General features: G+C 38.4%; 1 protein-coding gene and 1 long non-coding RNA gene across 5 annotated transcripts in view; one reads left to right on the forward strand and one right to left on the reverse strand.

Moving 5' to 3' along the window:
- Positions 1 to 647: 647 nt before the first annotated feature.
- LOC144320675 (uncharacterized) lies at positions 648 to 7,500 on the reverse strand. Its single transcript, XR_013386287.1, has 2 exons — positions 5,004 to 7,500; positions 648 to 4,910 (listed from the first exon to the last, which is right to left on the reverse strand). It is a non-coding gene; the product is annotated as an uncharacterized LOC144320675 (long non-coding RNA).
- Positions 7,228 to 19,242, forward strand: part of PCNX4 (pecanex 4) — a 66,042-nt gene continuing 54,027 nt past the window's right edge. For 3 of the 4 annotated variants that reach the window (XM_077909495.1, XM_077909494.1, XM_077909493.1), the window contains exons 1-2: positions 7,228 to 7,687; positions 18,391 to 19,135. In XM_077909495.1, coding sequence (XP_077765621.1) covers positions 18,447 to 19,135 — 689 coding nt within the window. In that variant the 5' untranslated portion in view covers positions 7,228 to 7,687; positions 18,391 to 18,446. The remainder of the gene's footprint in view (positions 7,688 to 18,390; positions 19,136 to 19,242) is intronic. The other variant, XM_077909492.1, reaches the window with a different exon arrangement.

Genomic DNA, 19,242 nt, shown 5'->3' on the forward strand with positions numbered 1-19,242 from the left:
GCCTAAAAATGCAGCTCTTATTTTTAAAAAAATTTGTCTAATTCTTGGAATAAGTTTTATTAAAAATTGTACTTTTATTTAGGGGTAGGGTGGGGAGAGGCAACAGAAGGAGGAAAGAGAGAATCTTAAGCAGGCTCCACACCTAGCACAGAGCCCAACTCAGGGCTCCATCTATGACCCTGATATAATCTGAGCCGAAATCAAGAGTTGGGATGCTCAACTGACTGAGCCACCCAGACACCCACCAAAATTGCTGTACTTAAAAATTATGTTTCTAAGGGTGCCTGGGTGGCTCAACTGGTTAAGTGTCTGCCTTTGGCTCAGGTCATGATCCTGGAATCCCTGGATGGAGCCCTGCATCAGAATCCCTGCTCAGTGGGAAGTCAGCTTCTTCCCCACACCCTCCCCCCAACCCCAGCTGGTGCTCTCTCTCTGTTGCTCACTCACTCTCTCTTAAATAAATAAAATAGTTTTTAAAAAGTTATGTTACTAGGGGCACCTGGCTGGCTCAATTGGTGGAGCATGGGACTTGATCTCAGGGTTGTGAGTTCAAGCTCCACGTTGGGTGTAGAGATGACATAAAAGTAAAATCTTACAAAAAAAATATATTGCTAAAAGATAAGTCACATATAAAATTTCCATTAACATTTAGTTATTGTTAGCTCAATAAAATAGGATTCCCATATACTTTATTGTTATATACATGTTTTACGTATGTACAAGTAGTTTACATATACATATCTGTATAAATAACACTAATACATGTAAAATTTACATACTAAAAATTTTATGTGCAACATTACAAAGAAATCCTAATCTTGAGAATATATATATAAATTCAGCAAAGGCTCTCATTTAGTATAAAATAAACTCACTTTAGGGATTCCTACAGATATATCATTGGAGTAGTCCAGATTCTAAAGCAGTCTCTGATTACCAGAGCTCAAAATGCACTGATATGCCAAGTAACTTATTGTGATTTCCAACTGTAATATAACATTTGAAAATAACAGCATTTCTCTCCCCATGAAAGCATGAATACTGTAATCATTTACTCATAGAAACTAGCCAACTATATATTCCAGTCATTTTCTGGATAAGTGTACTATTATAAAAAACAAAACTTCCCTATGCCAAGTGGATTTTTTGGAAGTGTAGAGATATTTTTTTTTGTCAGTTTAATTTTGTATATAATTATTTATCTGAAGATGATAAAAGTAATACGTGTTGTAAAAATACAATAGCATAAAAGAGTGACATAAAAAGCAAAAGTTCCCCTTCTCATCAATCCCCAATTAACTTCTCAAGGTTAACTTCTTTCATAGCTCCTTATGTATCCTTCAAAATAAGCATATCCAAAGCATGCTCATGCTTACATCTAGGTTTTAACATAAGATCATACTATAACTTTATAAAAACTGGAATTTTTAAATTTTTTAAGTTAGACACGTTTGCAGAGCAACACACACACACACATATATTCCCTTTTAACCTAATTTAACCTGCTCTCTATTGAAGAATGTTTTGTGTTTTGCTAAGTTCTGAGTATATCTTTGTACAAATATTACTGCATACTTAGGTGAGAAATCTGTAAAGGTGGGATATCTTTTTTAGAAATGAAATTTCTCTGTCAAAGGGAACTAAAGAGCCAAGCTAAGTTTCAAAGTTTGCAATCTACTAACTAACCCACCAACACTGGTTATTGTTGATATTGCTGTTATTTATGTTTCATGTATAAATTTTGTTGTTGATATAGTTTATGTACAAGGTTTTTGTGTTTTGTTTTGTTTTTTTGCTAGATGTGGTTTCTTTCCCTTAAATATTTATCTGTGAGTAACCTCCAATTTTTATATTTTTAAACTTATTAACCTAAAGCAGGCATTTTTTTTAAAGATTTATTTTTATTTATTTATGATAGACATAGAGAGAAAGAGAGAGAGAGAGAGAGAGAGAGAGGCAGAGGGAGAAGCAGGCTCCATGCCAGGAGCCCGAGCGGGACTCGATCCCAGGACTCCAGGATCGCGCCCTGGGCCAAAGGCAGGCAGGCGCAAAACCGCTGAGCCACCCAGGGATCCCCTCTATATGGGCATTGATATGGCTATGGAAGCCCAGGTTCCATCCTGGAGGGAAGGGCTGAGAGTCGTGGTCTATGTCCTACAGCTGATTCAGAAGGAAATATGGCTCTGTATGTGTCTAGAACACTGTGCTCTAGAATTGGGTGTCTTTGGGATAAGAAAGTTAAAACTGTGGTGATCTGAGACTGGTCCTAGTTCAGGCCAAGGCCAGCAGCTGGACAGAGCTCAAATCCAGCCTCTCTCTACTTGGAAACCGGGGGTCCAGCTGGGTCAAGGACAGAAGCCTGATGGATCCAGAGCAGAGCCTGGCAGCATGGCAGCATGCCAGCATCCCAGCACAGAGCCTTAGTGCAAAAAGGGCCCTGGCTAGGATGCCTGGTGTTCCAGAATCTCTCCAGAACAAGGCAGAAGGTGTAGTGGGGCAAAAAGGAAATTAATCCTGAGCTCCTGTAGGGCTATAAATCTATGGCTCAGTGGCAATGAAAAGGGCATAGTGCTCCCGGGATAAGCTGTAGGAAGTAATTCTAATAAGTGTGGACTTTTCCATTCAACAGCAATAGTATCATGACTCTGGAAAGACTGTGAGTATATAAACTTTTTTCTACCTTTAGACTAATTACACTGAACTTCCTCTCCACCCTCCCCCCGACACACACATTCAATTACAATTTCAAACAGAAATTTTATCAGGCAATTTGCTCACTGCACATCCTTATATGTTCATTCTAAAGGAAAGTGATGATAACATTCACATAATCGTAAACAATCCATACATTTATAAAGAAGTTATCAGTTAAATGCCAGAAAAGGACGTCTAAGAACTCCACCTCTAGCTTTAGAAATTAGTATTACTAAGACATATCCTTGGTACAGCATCAATAGAAGTTAATTTATGTTCCAATCTTAGTGTAGAACACTGGGAACAGATTATGAAATTTCATTTGCAGTCAGTTCTTATTTACATGTGCCAAAATAAGGGGAAATTGTTTTAATTCAGATCCATGTGTACCTTAATTTTTGTAGAGTCAAATCATGAACACATGTGGATATTTACAGATTTTGATCTTTCAGTGAAAGTTATATTCACAAACTCTTACAAATTTAACATAATTTTAAAAACAAAACTCTGGCCTTTTAAATATTTCAATTTTAGTGATTTTCAATCTACCAATAATTCTACTGTGTTCTTTTTAAATGAATACCTAAAACGTTTTTTGGAACAACTTTTTAAAATAGTATTAACTAAAGCACTCCTAAAATTAAAATCTAATCTGTTAAGTTACTGATATGAATAATGAAATTTAAGAAAATTAAAAATTCTTAAAACCAATATCTGAGAAATTCTATCCTTTTCACCCTATGCAACACAGAAATTAAACTTTTCAGAATTGTAATTTCAAATATAATGTATTTTATGACAGTTTAAAACTAATTAATAACAAGCTACAATTACATTATGTATTGTTTATGGTCCTATTTATGAATGTTTACCTAGCATGAAATTCTTTTTTATATTAAAGGAAGTTTCAATATGAAACTTTATAATTAATTATTGGTCACTCCTTGTCTTATTTTATTAAAATATAGTTGATACAAAATGTTACATTAGTTTTTGGTGTACAACACAGACTGGACAAGTTTATAAGTTATACAATGCTCACTTTAAGTGCAGCTACCACCTGTCACCATACTATCCTATTACAATACCACTGACTGTATTCCCTATGGTGAGCCTTTTATCTCTGTGACTTATTCATTCCCTAATTGGAAGCCTGAATCGCTATCTTTCATCCATTTTGCCCATCCTACAATCCTCCTCCGCTCTGGCAACCATCAATTTGTTCTCTGTATTAATCGGTCTGTTTCTGCTTTTTGTTTCAGATTTCACATATAAGCGAAAGCATGTGGTATTTGTCTTTCTCGGACTTTATTTCACTTACCATTATATCCTACTCCCTGTCTTTAATATCCTCATAACTCAATGTCACCCAACCCATATGCCTGTGAGCATACTAAAATTGCTACCTATGATGACATGCCCATTCACAGGGTCTTTATATACATTTATATACATATCATGTTTTGTGACATAAAGAAATTAGATGAATTTCAAAAGCCGTGTAAAAAATCATCTCATTTTGTAGGCCCTTTTCTCTCTCCTAATGGTTTCCTTTATGTTTACTAATATCCAAACTTTGGCATTCTCTTTCAATCTCATGATTTCATATAACTTATTTTAAGCGTAGAACACTTCTAAATCTCTAGGTCATGACCAAGGTCTAATCCTGTATCTGCAACTGGACATGTCCCACAGGCCTTTAAAACACATAATGTCTCAAGTGGATGATCTTTCTTTCCAAACCTATTCTTCTTATGCCTACTTTGGGGCACCTCACATAGCTTGAAGCTTAGGCTCAAACCTTTCCCAAATTTTAGCTTTTCTGTTTCTTTGCCCTGGAAACTCAGCTTCCAAATTCCCTGAAGCCACTTCTCCACTTTAAATCATCTTACCCTTTGCTGCAGCTCTGTATTATCTTCAGAGCCCTCTGGTCAGTGGTCTGTGGGCAATAGGGCAGAGTGAGGATTTTATAATTCTGGATTCTTTTGTTCATTTGTTTTTTACTTTTTGGCAAGAGGAGTAACTTGAAAACAGGCATCACCATTACACAAAAACATGTATGCCATGATAATGGCTGGGTTAAACATTTTCTCTGGCTGAAGCAGCAGCTTCAGATTCTTGGTAATATTTCATTTTGTGTCAATCAGCAGGGTTAACAGAAAAAATATGGATCTTGAAGACATACAGATATAGGCTCAATTCCAAATCTCACTTACCTTTCTGAGGCTCAGAGTCCTTATATATGACATGAGAATAAGCTACCTCCATAAGGTTAAGTTTAAATAGGGTCCATTCCAAATCTCACTTACCTTTCTGAGGCTCAGAGTCCTTATATATGACATGAGAATAAGCTACCTCCATAAGGTTAAGTTTAAATAGGGTCCATATATATCTGACTTATGTTCAAAATATTTGCTAATTGAATGGATAACGTTCCTCATTCTGGAATACCTCTTCTCCCGCATCTTCACCAGCTAACTAGTATTTATTTTTTTATACTTCCGTTGCGGCCATCCTGAATTTCCCTAGAATGATTCCTATGTCCCACTTCAGTGTTTCTATGGCTGCAGTGCCTGTTTATCACACACTCTGTAATTACTGATGTCCTTAAGTCTCTCATTATATTCTGGTAAATTCCTTGAGGATACAGATCTTGTGTTACTTGATTTTGTATCTATAGCAATAGGTATGGTTCCTGGCAAACAGCCTCCACTATTTCAATAAATGATGAATGAATACTTCTTATATACAAGTAACCAAAGGCCTTGTACCTTAAATTTACTAATTTTATTCCTAGTGCAAAGTAATAAACATACTAGAAAAAAGAGAAAAAAAAAAGAAAAAAAGAGAAAATTTTAACAACCAAATATCTGCAGCAGGTACCGCAAAAACAAAAATATTAATTCTGATTGAATTATCCTAATTTAAGGTGACAAAAATACGGCCTTTCTATGTAAAGAGAATAGTTCAGCCTAAGCACTGAAGCTGTGCCTAACTAAGCGATTGTCAGTTAATGTAATCCAATCTACCCAATTCCCTGCGCAATAAATTGTCTCTATTATTACTGCTACTTTACAATCCTGTATCACACAAGCAGTGAGCTGTGATGTCAGGGTTCCAACAATTTGGGCTTCCTGACTCCAGAGCCTCTACTCTTGACACACTACCCGGACTTCCTAGCAGTTGCAGATGCCCCAAAGATGCTTAATGTGGTACTCTGACACACGATGACTAAGGTTATGTCTTTCCCCCACAATGTGGGGAAACACGGAGTCCATTCCCCCTTCAGATCCAACCGTGAAAGGTTCTATCCACCAACTGTGTCTTTGAAGACAAGTGTAGGTACATCATTGAAACTGCATAGGGAGGCAGCCCAGGTGGCTCAGCGGTTTAGCTCCACCTTCAGCCCAGGGCGTGACCCTGGAGACCCGGGATCGAGTCCTATGTTGGGCTCCCTGCATGGAGCCTGCTTCTCCCTCTGCCTATGTCTCTGCCTCTCTCTCTCTCTCTCTCTCTGAATAAATAAACGTAAAAAAGAAAAAAAAAATGCACAGGGTTGTCTTCCACACACGTAAAATAAACTACACTTTCCCTCTGAATAGAGTAGTATCTTTTGTATATAGGTATCTATATCTATAGAGTAGTACCTTTTACATATATTTATATCTATATATAAAAGAATGCTTTGGCTTTCTTTTCATATTAGCACAAAAAGTCGTCCTATTATGGCCTGAAAACCTAGATATTTAAGAACTAAGACATCATCTCCAGGAAAGCCAGAAAACAAACAAAGGCTGCATTTACAGCCTTGAGGTTAAAGAGACCCAAACAAGGCCGTCCTGGAGCGCTCAGGAGTCCCAAGTAGGCACAACTGCTAGAGTGTCAATCACTTAGGGAAACCCAAGTACCTCAATACTGACAAATGGGCTTCAGAGTTCCCTCAAAGAGCCTCTAAATCACTGGAGACCAATGAACCAGTTTAACGCTCTAAGGGGCCGCCTCGTGGGCTTCCAACTGGCAATCTGGAAGATGTCCAGAACACGGGCAAGGACTCTAACTCCATTGGGCGTGTAACTTTAAACCAGCAAAACTGGGACTGGGACTGGGACTCTGTGGCCACCCTGTAGAGACTCCCGCATCTTAAACTGCCTCTAAGTACAACAGTCCGCCACGGGGTTTGGTTTTGTTATTGTTTTGTTCCGATTAGGATACGGGGGGGGGGGGGGCAGGGGGGGCTTTGCCTTATTAAACAGACGCCTCCTTAGTGGCAATGACGCAGTGAAGGACACCGCTGGCACATCGACTCAGCTCCAATCTTCCAAGCCGAAGAGGACGTAGGAAGCGGCCCTTAAAAGCAAGCATCACCCGCGGCGAGCGGCGGAGGGACAGGCAAAGCGCGGACGCGGTTAGCGGAAGTCGGCGGGCAGACCCCCGGGAAGCCAAAGCTCGCGAAATGGCGGCCGCACGCACGTCAATCGGCCGGAAAGCGCCACCCGCCCCTCGGACACGTCACGTCACCAGGGAAACGGCGCTCTTGCGTAGGGGCGGGGCTCCGGGTGAAAGTGCACGGCTGAGGCTGAGCCCTTTCTCTCTAGTCCGGGTGGAGGCCTCGCGGCCCCGGGGGCGGCCGGAACTCGAGAGGCTCCCGCCGCCCGCAGTCGCGGGTTGAGGAGGGAGCGTGGGCCTCTCCCGCCAGCCCCGCCTCGCCCCGCCCAGCCGCCGAGCGGGGAAGCGCCCCTGAGGCGAGCGCAAGCCGAGGGGCGGGGCGAGCCCTCGGCGGCGGCGGAGCGCGCGGGAGTTGACGTTAGCCATGGAAACGCGGAGCGGGCTCCGGAGCGAGCGCGGGGAGCTGGCGGCGCGGCCGCCCGCGCTTCTCCGCCTCCGCGTTCGGGTCGCAGGGAGCCTCCGGGCGGCGTCGCCCACCCCGGGTTTACCTGCAGAAATGCAGTTCCCGGGATTCCTTCGCCTCGCCTCTTCCCTCGGGTGACTCGAGGTACGTTTGATTCCCCGTCACCCACCTGGGGACTTCTTGCCCACCTTGATTTCCAAGCCCGTGCAGAGCTACGCGTTTCTTTGCAGTTTTGATTCCCACAGATTTCCTCGTTCTTCGTTATACGACCTTTAAGTGCGGTTATTGCGCTTTTTAGACAGAAGGTGAACTCAGTGGCTGGAGGAATCTATACAGTGGGACTTTAACTTTCTTTCGAACGAGTGCTGTAGCCCGTTGAGTTGCCGCGTTTTGTTTCTAAGAGATGCTTGCGAAATGGACAATGGCCCATTGCGTCTTGATTTAGTGATGTCCTTGTTATTCTCAATAAAGTTTGTGAATTGCGTCCCTAGGGTAATACTGCGCTCATTCCTTACCTCCAGCTAAACCACTTTTGCCCAAACGTAGTCAGCTTCTGGCCCCTTGAACATGAATGACCATCTGCTGGTCTCTTCACAACCCTATCAAGGACCAGCGTTTACTTCAGTGAAATCTGCAGCAACAGAGGTTGTTTATCAGACCTGTGGAGTGATTATCTGGGTGGGTTTTTTTTTTAAAGATTTTATTTATTTATTCACGAGAGACACAGAGAGAGAGAGAGAGAGGGGCAGAGACACAGGCAGAGGGAGAAGCAGGCTCCATGCAGGGAGCCCGACGTGGGACTCGATCCCGGGTCTCCAGGGTCAGACCCTGGGCTGAAGGCGGCGCTAAACCGCTGCGCTTCGCGGGCTACCCTGATTATTTGTTCTTTACCAACCATTTCTCTTTTATTCAACTATATAATGTTAGGTGAGGGTTTTTTTTTTTTTTTAATCATTCTTACGATTAGGGTAAAGGCTATCCTTTATATTATTGAGTGTCCACTGCCACCCATGCCAAATCTCCAAACCTTTATCGTAACATCCAGAGCCAGACTCATGACCAGAGATACTGCCATTTTAATAATTTAACTGAGACATCTGTCAGCCACTCTTAAGTTTCCTTCGAGTTATTAGACAAGACCTGGTTGGGGAACTTATCTGTTTTTTTTTTTTCTTTTGTTAAGAACTTTGTTGAAATATAATTCACATTCCGTATAATTCACTCATTAAAAGTGAAGTCACTCATTAAAAGTGTACATTACACATTTTTGGATGTATTAAACATTTTTAAAAGTGTACAGTTGTTTTTAGTATATTCAGAGAATTGTGCAGTTATAACTACAGTTAATTTTAGAACATTTCATCCCCCTTCAAAAAAGCCCTGTACCCTTTAGGATTATTCCCTCCCGTCTTTGTCACTATCTCCTCCAGCCTTAGGCAAACATTAACCTGTTCTTTTGTCTTTATAGATTTGCATGTTCCACACATTTCATATAAATGAAAGCAGACAACATCAACATGTGGCCCTTTGTGATTGTCTTCTTCCACTTAGCATTCAGTTTTCAAGGTTCATCCATGTTGTAGCATATGTCAGGACTTCATACTTGTTTGTAGCCTAATAATATTCCGTCGAGTGGATTTATTACATTTTATTCATCTGTTAGTGGACGTTTCGGGTGTTTCCACTTCTTGACTATTCATATTTTTGCTGTGAATGTTCCTATACAGATTTTTGTGTAGCCTTATATTCTTATTTTTCTTAGGTGAATACCCAGGAATAGAATTGCTAGGTCATATGGTAACTCTAAGTTTAGCCTTTTTAGGAACTGCCAGACTAGTTTTGAAGGCAGCTGGGCCATTTTAGCTTGCGACTTGCGGGTTCTATTTTTTCCACAATCTCAACAATACTTGTTATTGTCCATCTTTTTCATAACCAGTCAAGTGGGTTTGAAGTGATAACTCATGGATTTGGTTTGCATTTCTCTTTTCTGATGTGGAGCATTGTCTTGTGTGATTATTGGCTATTTGTATATTATCTTTGGAGAAATGTCTATTTTAATCCTTTAAAGTGACTTGTTTTTTTCACCATTGAGTTATAAGGGTTCCTTATATATTCTAGGTGTAAGTCCCATATCATATATGTGATTTGCAAAATGTTTCTTTCCATTCTATGGGTTGTTTTCATTTTCTTAATAGTGAGAACCTTTTTCTTCTAGACACTTTCCCACTTGTTAACTCTTGTTGAGTCTTGCTTGCATGCCAGTGTCGTCATGCCGGCTTAGCCGACAAAAGTTTCCCATTTGACATTTTGGAGATTCCTCTTAGGCCCTCTTTTCCCTGAAAACTCTTTCTCTCAAATTACCTTCTATTTTTTCTAGCCTCAAAAAATAAAATTCCCTTTCATTTGTCAATGACTTAGTATGACTGAAAAACTCAGGCACCAACTGACGTGGTGTGTTGGTTAAGTCACTTAATTTCACTGGTTCTCAGTTTTCTGTTAAGTAAGTTGGTTTACTTCTAGTACTCCATGTGAATGGTAGACTTATTTTACCTGATACTTGATTTTGAAAGAAAAACTTTAATTAAGTTGAATTAATTGAATTTATAATTGGTAAGATATACAGTGTGGAAAGGGTAAATTGGGAGAGAAGGAAACGTGTCAGCTGGCCCTGCTGCACATTTGTGATGTGCGGATGTGACTTTTGGCTATTTTCTACCATCTTATTTTTTCCCTAAAGTAACAGAATGCTAACAATTCATATTCTACTGTTGTGCACTTGGGAAAGGTGAATTGTAGAACTGACAACTCATCATTCTACCTGTGAAGCTTTCCCAATTTCTGCAATAAATAGATCCCTTGAGCTATCTACTTACCCTTTCCATCCAGTTATAGTTTTCTCTCTAATTCCTGTGAATTTACAGAAAGCTCTTAGAGTCAAAGACCCTTCTAAAATCTTGAATTTGAATAAATGCCATTTTGTAGATCAAGGAGATGATACAGTCTTTCATTTTAAGACTCTTTTGGGTGCTTACTACATAATTGATAAACTATAACATGAAATGTGTTTTTCATGTTTTAGCACTAAATGTCTTTCAAAAGGCTCTTCAAGAATTTAACTGTCCATTGTATGGCATTTAGTTAAGATTCATAGAGTATTTTCAGGATTATAGGGGTAGCTATCTTTTCATCTCTAGATTCCTATTAATATCCTCAACTGTTAGCACTTAGCTATCAAAAAAAAAGTCCACAGGTTTTTGCTTTTTAGAACTTCTTTCACAGTAACAAGTCATTGTATCCAGTGCAAACTAGAATTAGGTTGTGTTCTAGAATGTTTTTGAGTAAACCATTTTGTTTCTTTTCCAGACATGAAGTTTTTGTTTTCTTTTTTTTTTTTAAGATTTTATTTATTCATTCATGATAGAGAGAGAAAGAGAGAGGCAGAGACACAGGCAGAGGGAGAAGCAGGCTCCATACTGGGAGCCCGACGGACTGGATCCTGGGACTCCAGGACCGCACCCTGGGCCAAAGGCAGGCGCTAAACCACTGAGCCACCCAGGGATCCCCTCTTTAAAAAAAAAAAAAAAAAAAAAAAAAAAATTATTTATTTATTCATGAGAAACACACACAGAGAGGCATAGGCAGAGGGAGAAGGACCCTGGGATCACAGCCTGAGCCAAAGGCAGACAGATACTCAAGCACTGAGCCACCCAGGCATACCAAATTTGTGTTTTTTTCCAAATTAATAAAGGTGTGATGCTTAGAAAAGTAGAACTTCAGTATATTTATTTCCTTTCACATTTTTATTTTTTTATTTTTTTCCTTTCAGATTTTTAAAAATACTTTTTTAGGAACGTGGATGAGGACATTCTATTTATTACTGATAAAGTTTGTGTAGGCATTTTTTAAACAAGCAGAAATTGGGGATCTCGGGATTTAAAAGATTTTTTTAAAAATCTTTTAAAAAAGCAGAAATTAATTTTTCTTGATGAGTTAATTTTGTTTAAAAATTTTATGTTATTTATAAACTGTATATTGCTTATTCTCTTGATAATGAAAATGAAAGTAAATCCAGGGTTGCTTTTACCAGTAATAATTATTTGAGAGGGAAATGATAAATTACCTCCCCTACCCCATTATAAACTTCTTTGGATCAGATACCAGTCTTATTACCATTACCTAGTACATTGTAGGAATTCAAAAATTTAAATATGTTGAGAGTATTAAATTTTCATTTAGCTATCTCTCTATGAAAGGAAGGTTAACATATTTGTCTATATTAACAACTGTCAAAATGAACTCTTTAATTCTTACCAGCATCTTCTTTTTTTTTTTTTTTTAATTTTTTTATTTATTTATTATAGTCACAGAGAGAGAGAGAGGCAGAGACACAGGCAGAGGGAGAAGCAGGCTCCATGCACTGGGAGCCCGACGTGGGATTCGATCCCGGGTCTCCAGGATCGCGCTCTGGGCCAAAGGCAGGCGCCAAACCGCTGCACCACCCAGGGATCCCTTACCAGCATCTTCTAACAGTGCTTCAAGCACAAGTTAACATAGGGGGAGAAAAAAAGATTAGAACATATGTCAGAGTTAATATCCTTAATATATAAAAAGTTTTTCAAATTAATAAGAGAAATGAACACTTTAAAAGAAAAAGGGGCAAAGGACAAAAAGAGACAATTTACAGAGAAATTAAATGACATTTATCTGCGTGTACACACTCATGTATAGTGAATATTCTCAGAAAGACCATATTAATGAAATAATAATAGAATCCTATAAAAAGGGGAACATCTAGGAATTAAAGATGTACTTTTAAAAATTAAAAATAAGGGCAGCCCAGGTGGCTCAGCAATTTAGCGCCGCCTTCAGCCCAAGGCCTGATCCTGGAGTCCCGGGATCAAGTCCCACATCAGGCTCCCTGTGTGGAGCCTGCTTCTCCCTCTGCCTGTGTCTCTGCCTCTCTCTCTCTCTCTCTCTCTCACTATTTCTCATGAATAAATAAAGTCTTTTTAAAATTAAAAAAAATAAAATATGAGAGCAAAGATTTAATAAAATTTGACAAATATATTAGGATATAGTAAGTTTCCTGAAAGTATAATAAAATACAGTTGAGGCACAATGCAGAAGTGCTCAATAAATATATGTGGATTCAATGTTACCTCACACCTGTGAGGATGGCAATTATTTAAAAAAAAAAAAAAGGAAGAAAAATAACAAATGTTGGCAAGGATGTAGAAAAATTGGAACCCTTGTAGAGTGTAGGTAGGGTGCAAAATGATGCATCTGCTATGGAGAATAGTGTGGAAGGTCCTCAAAAAATTAAAAATAGAGCTACCATATGATCCAGCAATCCCACTTAAGGGTATTTATCTGAAAGAATTGATATCAGAATCTTGAAGAGATACTTGCCTCCTGTGTTCATTGCACCATTATTCACCTTAGCCAAAAAGTAGAAGGAACCCAGTATCTGTCAGTGGGTGAATGGATAAAGAAAATGTGTTATATACATATGATGGAATATTGGCTAGCCCTAAAAGGGAAGAAAATCCTGCCATATGTGATCACATGGGTAAGCTTTGAAGACATAGTGAAATAAGCCAGTCAGAAAAGGACAAATACTGTAGGATTCTACTTATATAAGGTATCTTAAAATTGTCAGACTTGTTGAAACAGTAGAATGAAGATTACTAGGAACTTAGAAGAGGAAGAAATAGGTGGAAGACTTGCCATATAAAGTTTTAGTTGTACAAGATGAGTAAGTTCTAGAGATCCACTCTAGAGCATTCTGTTGTTACTTAACAATACTGTATTATATGCTTAAAAATTTGTTAAAAGGGGACGCCTCGGTGGCTAAGTGGTTGAACGCCCCTCTTCAGCCCAGGGCGTGATCCTGGAGTCCCAGGATCAAGTCCCACATCGGGCTCCCTGTATGGAGCCTGCTTCTCTCTCTGCCTGTGTCTCTGCCTCTCTCTCTGTGTGTCTCTCATGAATATATAGATAAAATCTTTTTTAAAAATTGTTAAAAGGATATATCTCATATTAAGTGTTCTTAACAAAAAAAATCTGAATCTAATAGGAAAAAAACTGTGGGTTCAATGAATGAAATTAACCAATCAATAAAAATAATATGATAGGATAAAAACAAGTAAACTTCACTAAATAAAAATCAGACAATTGGCTAAAACTTCTTTTTTTAGGAATTCTGTTTGCCAAACTAAGAAAACTATAAGTTTATTGTAATCCCACCAAAATGCTACTTTTTGTTATCTTTTTTTTTTAAAGGGGTTTTTCAGGTTGATATCTTGCCTGATTCCTGCGTTAAAGCTGAAAAATAAGAATTCCTTCCTAGCATATTGCCAAATTGATCTATTTCTCAGCCTTCTGGATAATGCATAAGAAACATGGCTCAAATTCCAAACAAAGCAGCGTTTCTATGGCTACTTTGTTGGCCCACTTTCAGAGTAGCATATGAAGAAAGCATATGGCCAAAATCAATGTTGTGATGCCATCTTTATCCCTTAACCTTTCTTTTATGGCGTTTTTTTTCCCCTAAGCCTTGAGACACATTTCGTTTTAACTTGTTGGAGGCAGCAGCCATACAAATGCATTAGTCTGCTTAGGAATTATCTCTAAGAATATATGCAAAAATCTCATTCAGGAAGTTAAATTTTAATTATTCTGATTTTACTTTCCGTTCCAGTAATCCAGATCAGGATTTAAAAGGTCTCTGTATAAATGTTAAGTGTTGCTTCCTATGAAGAAAATATTTTTTAAATATTTAAATCTGTAATTAAATTAAAAATCACAGTATCAATTTATCATAATTTTTGCTTTAATGAATTTCTAGCATCTGTCCTACAATCTTCCTTTATCCTTAAAATATTAGGGAAAATATACCCATATTAGAAATAAGCTTTTCAGCAACCTGATATACTTGTCAAATTTCCATCATAATCTCTTTCCTTGTCTACCTTTGTGAATTTCTACTTGATTGGTATATCTTTTTTAATTCTCTTGGCTTAGCTAAATCTTTAAGATCCTAATTGTAGCTCGACCAATATTTCTTAAAGTGGTTTAAATAGAACACTACACACATGAACTGTTGCTAGGTATCTTGGGAAAGATGAGTTCCCTGTTCAAGTAATTTTGGAAAATTCAAATGATACATTTAATGCAGGTTTGCAGTAGTGTGTTGTTGTGTTTTGTTTTTTCTTTTTAACTTCAAAGATGTCTCAAAGTCTTCAGTTTGCTGATACCTACTATGACCCTTCAAGATAACAGTCTAGTGTGTTATTACTCAAACTTCTTTGGCCATGAGCCCCCTTTTAAGAAACATTGTATAAGGCAAATAATTCTGTATACTACAGCCTTGCTTTCACTGTCACATTAAAAATAATTCAAATCACCATCTCAGTGTCCTCCCACTTGCTGCTGCTTTTTTATTTTTTTTTAAGATTTTATTTATTTGAGAGAGTGCCTGCTCAGTGGGAGAGGAAGAAGCAGACTCCTTACTGAACAGACCCTGAGATCATGACCTGAGCCAAAGGCAGATGCTTAACCAACTGAGCCATCCAGGTGCCCCTCTCCCAAATGCTTCTAAGGTGTCTTGAGGGAACTCAAGTATGAACACTCTTTTCATACTTCTCAATGTGCTCTCACTTCTTTATTGATTGCTCCTGCCTCATTTTCATTCTTGTACTTGCTATTTTATCTCTGCTCTTCTTCACTAGTATGATCTAGCTTCCCTTTCCTAATAATGAAGTTAAAATGTAGCATGGATTTCTGACATGTTAAAATTCTCCAGCCATTTCCTTCTCCGTTGCAGAAACCTAACCATGTTTATTACTATCAATAAGTACTTTCATTATTTATTCTATATTAAAAATAAATTAAGATATTTTTAAACATTTAAAAAACAAGAATAGTTTACAAGTTTATTGTTGTGAGTGAAGCAGAGTATGTAAGAAGAGGTTTTCAAAAACAGTGAACTGGGCAGCCCAGGTGGCTCAGTGGTTTGGCGCCGCCTTCAGCCCAGGGCCTGATCCTGGTGACCCAGGATCCAGTCCCACGTCAGACTCCCTGCATGGAGCCTGCGTCTCCCTCTGCCTGTGTCTCTGCCTCTCTCTGTGTGTGTCTCTCCTGAATAAATAAATAAAATCTTTAAAACAAAACAAAAACAGTAAACACTCCCAACTTCCCTTGTAAACAGCAGTATTTAATGTTTTAATTTTAATTATCTTATTTAAGCTACATAATTAATGTATCACATTTCTCTCCATGCCAAGATATTTTACTAAATATTAATGGGGAATTGGAAGTGTCTCAAGATTTGACCCCTGCCCACAAATAACGTATTAGTAAAGATGTATATATGAAAAAATAACACATAAAGAGGTGAACAATAGAAGAAATGCCCTATGTTGATATATGTTACAAGATGAGTGGTATGAACAATCAATGTTTAATACGCAAAGAGAAGAGAGTACTCTGGGGAATTTTCAGAAAGGATTAGACTCAATCTTTTTTTTTTTTTTTTTTTTTAAAGATTTTATTTATTTATTCATAGAGACACAGCTAGAGAGAGAGACAGAAACACAGGCAGAGGGAGAAGCAGGCTCCATGCAGGGAGCCCGATGTGGGACTCGATCCCGGGGTCTCCAGGATCACACCCTGGGCTGCAGGCGGCGCTAAACCGCTGCGCCACTGGGGCTGCCCGGATTAGACTCAATCTTGAAAGTTGATCAAGAATACCAATTAGGGAGCGAAAGAAAGGACATCCTAGGCAAAGGAGAGGGCATGAGCAGAAGCACCCAGAAAGAAAAGACTAGATGAACCTGTTTGCGGGCATGGGGCTGAGAGTTCTAGAGGTTATTTGGTAATTTGAGGATGTATCAAAATGTTCCATGTAAAATACACAGGCACACAAGCACACCCTAGCGTGTATACTATCTGGAATTTTTTGCACCTATACAAACTGTATACAACCATAAGTGTGTGTACTTTTTATTTTTGAAAGTGCAAATGGGATCATCAGTGTGTCTTTCACTTTTCAACATATGGCATCTTTCTGTTTCCACATAAACAACAGATCTTCAGAATATTTCAGTTTGGAATATAATCACAGAGTATTCCATCAAATGGGTAATAACATTTCAACTATGCTCTACCAAAGATTCCAAAGTAGTAAAAGGTAAATGAATATGGGTAGTAACATGCAGCTAGATAATCTGGTTCATAAGGTGTCTTCAGTTTCTGGCTTCCTTTCCCAGCAAGCCATCTCACCTTGTTCCTGACTGATTTGCCTCAGTGGAGCAGAAAGGACTAGCTTTTACCTGACTCTGAATAAATTCCAGGCACATCCAGTCTCTTGAAAAAGCCCAGGCCAGACATCTGAGTTCATTTTCCCTTCTGATGGCATCTTCTGTGGATAATTTAAACCAGAATATTTATACCCATTCACAGGAGTATGCCCTTACTTACCCTTTGGCTTCTATAGAACAATCATATATTTTTTAAAGATTTTATTTATTTATTCATAGAGACACAGAGAGAGAGAGGCAGAGACACAGGCAGAGGGAGAAGCAGGCTCCATGCAGGGAGCCCAATGTGGGACTCGATCCCAGGTCTCCATGACCACGCCCTGGGCCAAAGGCGGCGCTAAACCGCTGAACCATCCGGGCCACCCCGAACAATCATATTAGAATAGAGGAATACACTGAACCTGACATCAGGACAGGAGTTAAGCTCATCCAGAGTGGAGACTACTTTTTATTCCTTGAGATTGAACCATCAATGACTAAGGTTCCATTTGGCCCTGTAGTTCTCTTATTTTGTGAGTACTCTAATGATTCGTGGTGTTGAGCATCTTTTCATGTATTTATTGCCATTTGTATATCTTCTTTGGAGAAATGTCTATTCAAGTTCTTTGCCAATGATTGAATTGTTTTATTGTAGAGTTTTAGGAGCTGTCTATATATTGTAGATAGTAATCCTTTATCAGATATGTAGATATTTTGTCCCATTCTGTGAGTTGCCTTTTCACTCTGTTGATAGTGTCTTTGATGCACACAATTTTTAAATTTTCATGAAGTCTAATTTGTCTATTTTCCTTTTGTTACTTGTGTGTTACCTTTGGTGTCATATCCAAGAAGCCACTGCCAAATCTAGTATTGGAAGCTTTTGTTCTATGTTTTCTTCCAGGAGCTTTATTGTTTTAGGTCTTACACTTAGGTCTATTTTGAGTTAATTTTTGTATATGATGTTAAGGGTCTAATTTCATTCTTTCGCACATGGATACCCAGTTTTCCTGGCACCATTTATTGCAAAGACCATCCTTTCCCCCATTGAATGGTCTTGTGCTCCTGTGAAATATACAACAGCAGAATTGAGTCATTGTAGCTGAGATCATTTGGTCCACAAAAGCTGAAATATTTACTCTTCAGCCCTTAGAGAAAAATTTTACTAACCATTATAATAGAGGGAAAGTTTAAAAACAAACATCAAAAACTCTTAGGGAAACAGTTAAATCACTGGCAGATTTGCATTGGAAGAACTGGCTTTTTGCACTTTTCTTTGACTTAAAAATCTAAAAATGTTAGCTAATTTAAGATCTAATCCCAAATATCTAAATAAATTAGTAGTGAATGATTCTTTTTCAAGTGAAAAAACAACTTCATGACTATTTGTTTAGTGCCCCATGTGTGTGAGGCAATGGGGAAGAGCTAGAGAGGTGAAATTATAAATCTTGTCCTTGAAGGAATTAAGGAGATAAAATAGAAATGTGGGGTTCCCCTCACCATCTTTTAAGTATGACATGGTCAAATAGTGACTTTTTTTCTTTTTCTTAGAGACTGCTGTGTTACAGAAGAAGATGCGGCTTTCAGAACAATCCTGAATAAGAAGGATGAGTCCAGATGTGCCTCTGCTGAATGATTACAAACAGGACTTCTTTCTGAAGCGTTTTCCACAGACTTTTCTTGGAGGCCCTCGATTCAAATTAGGCTATTGTGCCCCTCCTTATGTATATGTTAATCAAATTATCCTTTTTCTGATGCCATGGGTTTGGGGTGGTTTAGGAACACTTTTGTATCAATTGGGCATTTTGGAAGACTACTACACAGCAGCACTTTCAGGTGGACTAATGCTTTTTGCTGCATTTATCATCCAGTTCACAAGTTTATATGCCAGAAACAAATCGGTTTCAGTAGAAAGAATGCTAACCACAGATATCTTAGCAGAGGAAGATGAACATGACTTTACAAGTTGTGCTGGTGCTGAAACGATCAAATTTCTCATTCCTGGCAAGAAATACATAGCCAATACAGTTCTTCATTCTTTTCTTGCTGGGTTAATGTGTGGTCTTGGAACATGGTATCTGCTCCCAAATAGAATATCCCTGCTGTATAACAGTGCAGGAGGCACTGTTCTACTGTTTGTCTTTGGATGGATGACATTATGTATAGGAGAATATTCATTAATTGTAAACACAGCTGCAGAGACTGCGACTTTCCAAACCCAGGATACTTATGAAATCACTCCTCTTATGAGACCTCTTTATATTTTTGTCTTTGTTTCTGTAGATCTTGCACACAGGTAATAAGTTATCAAATACTTTATAACTTGCTTTGTTTTTAAGCATGCATAATATGAGCTCTCCTTAGTATTAAAAAAAATGGTTCTATGAATTGAAATCATCAAGA

The sequence above is a fragment of the Canis aureus genome, chromosome 9, assembly GCF_053574225.1.
Source record: "Canis aureus isolate CA01 chromosome 9, VMU_Caureus_v.1.0, whole genome shotgun sequence".
Lineage (NCBI taxonomy): Eukaryota > Metazoa > Chordata > Mammalia > Carnivora > Canidae > Canis > Canis aureus.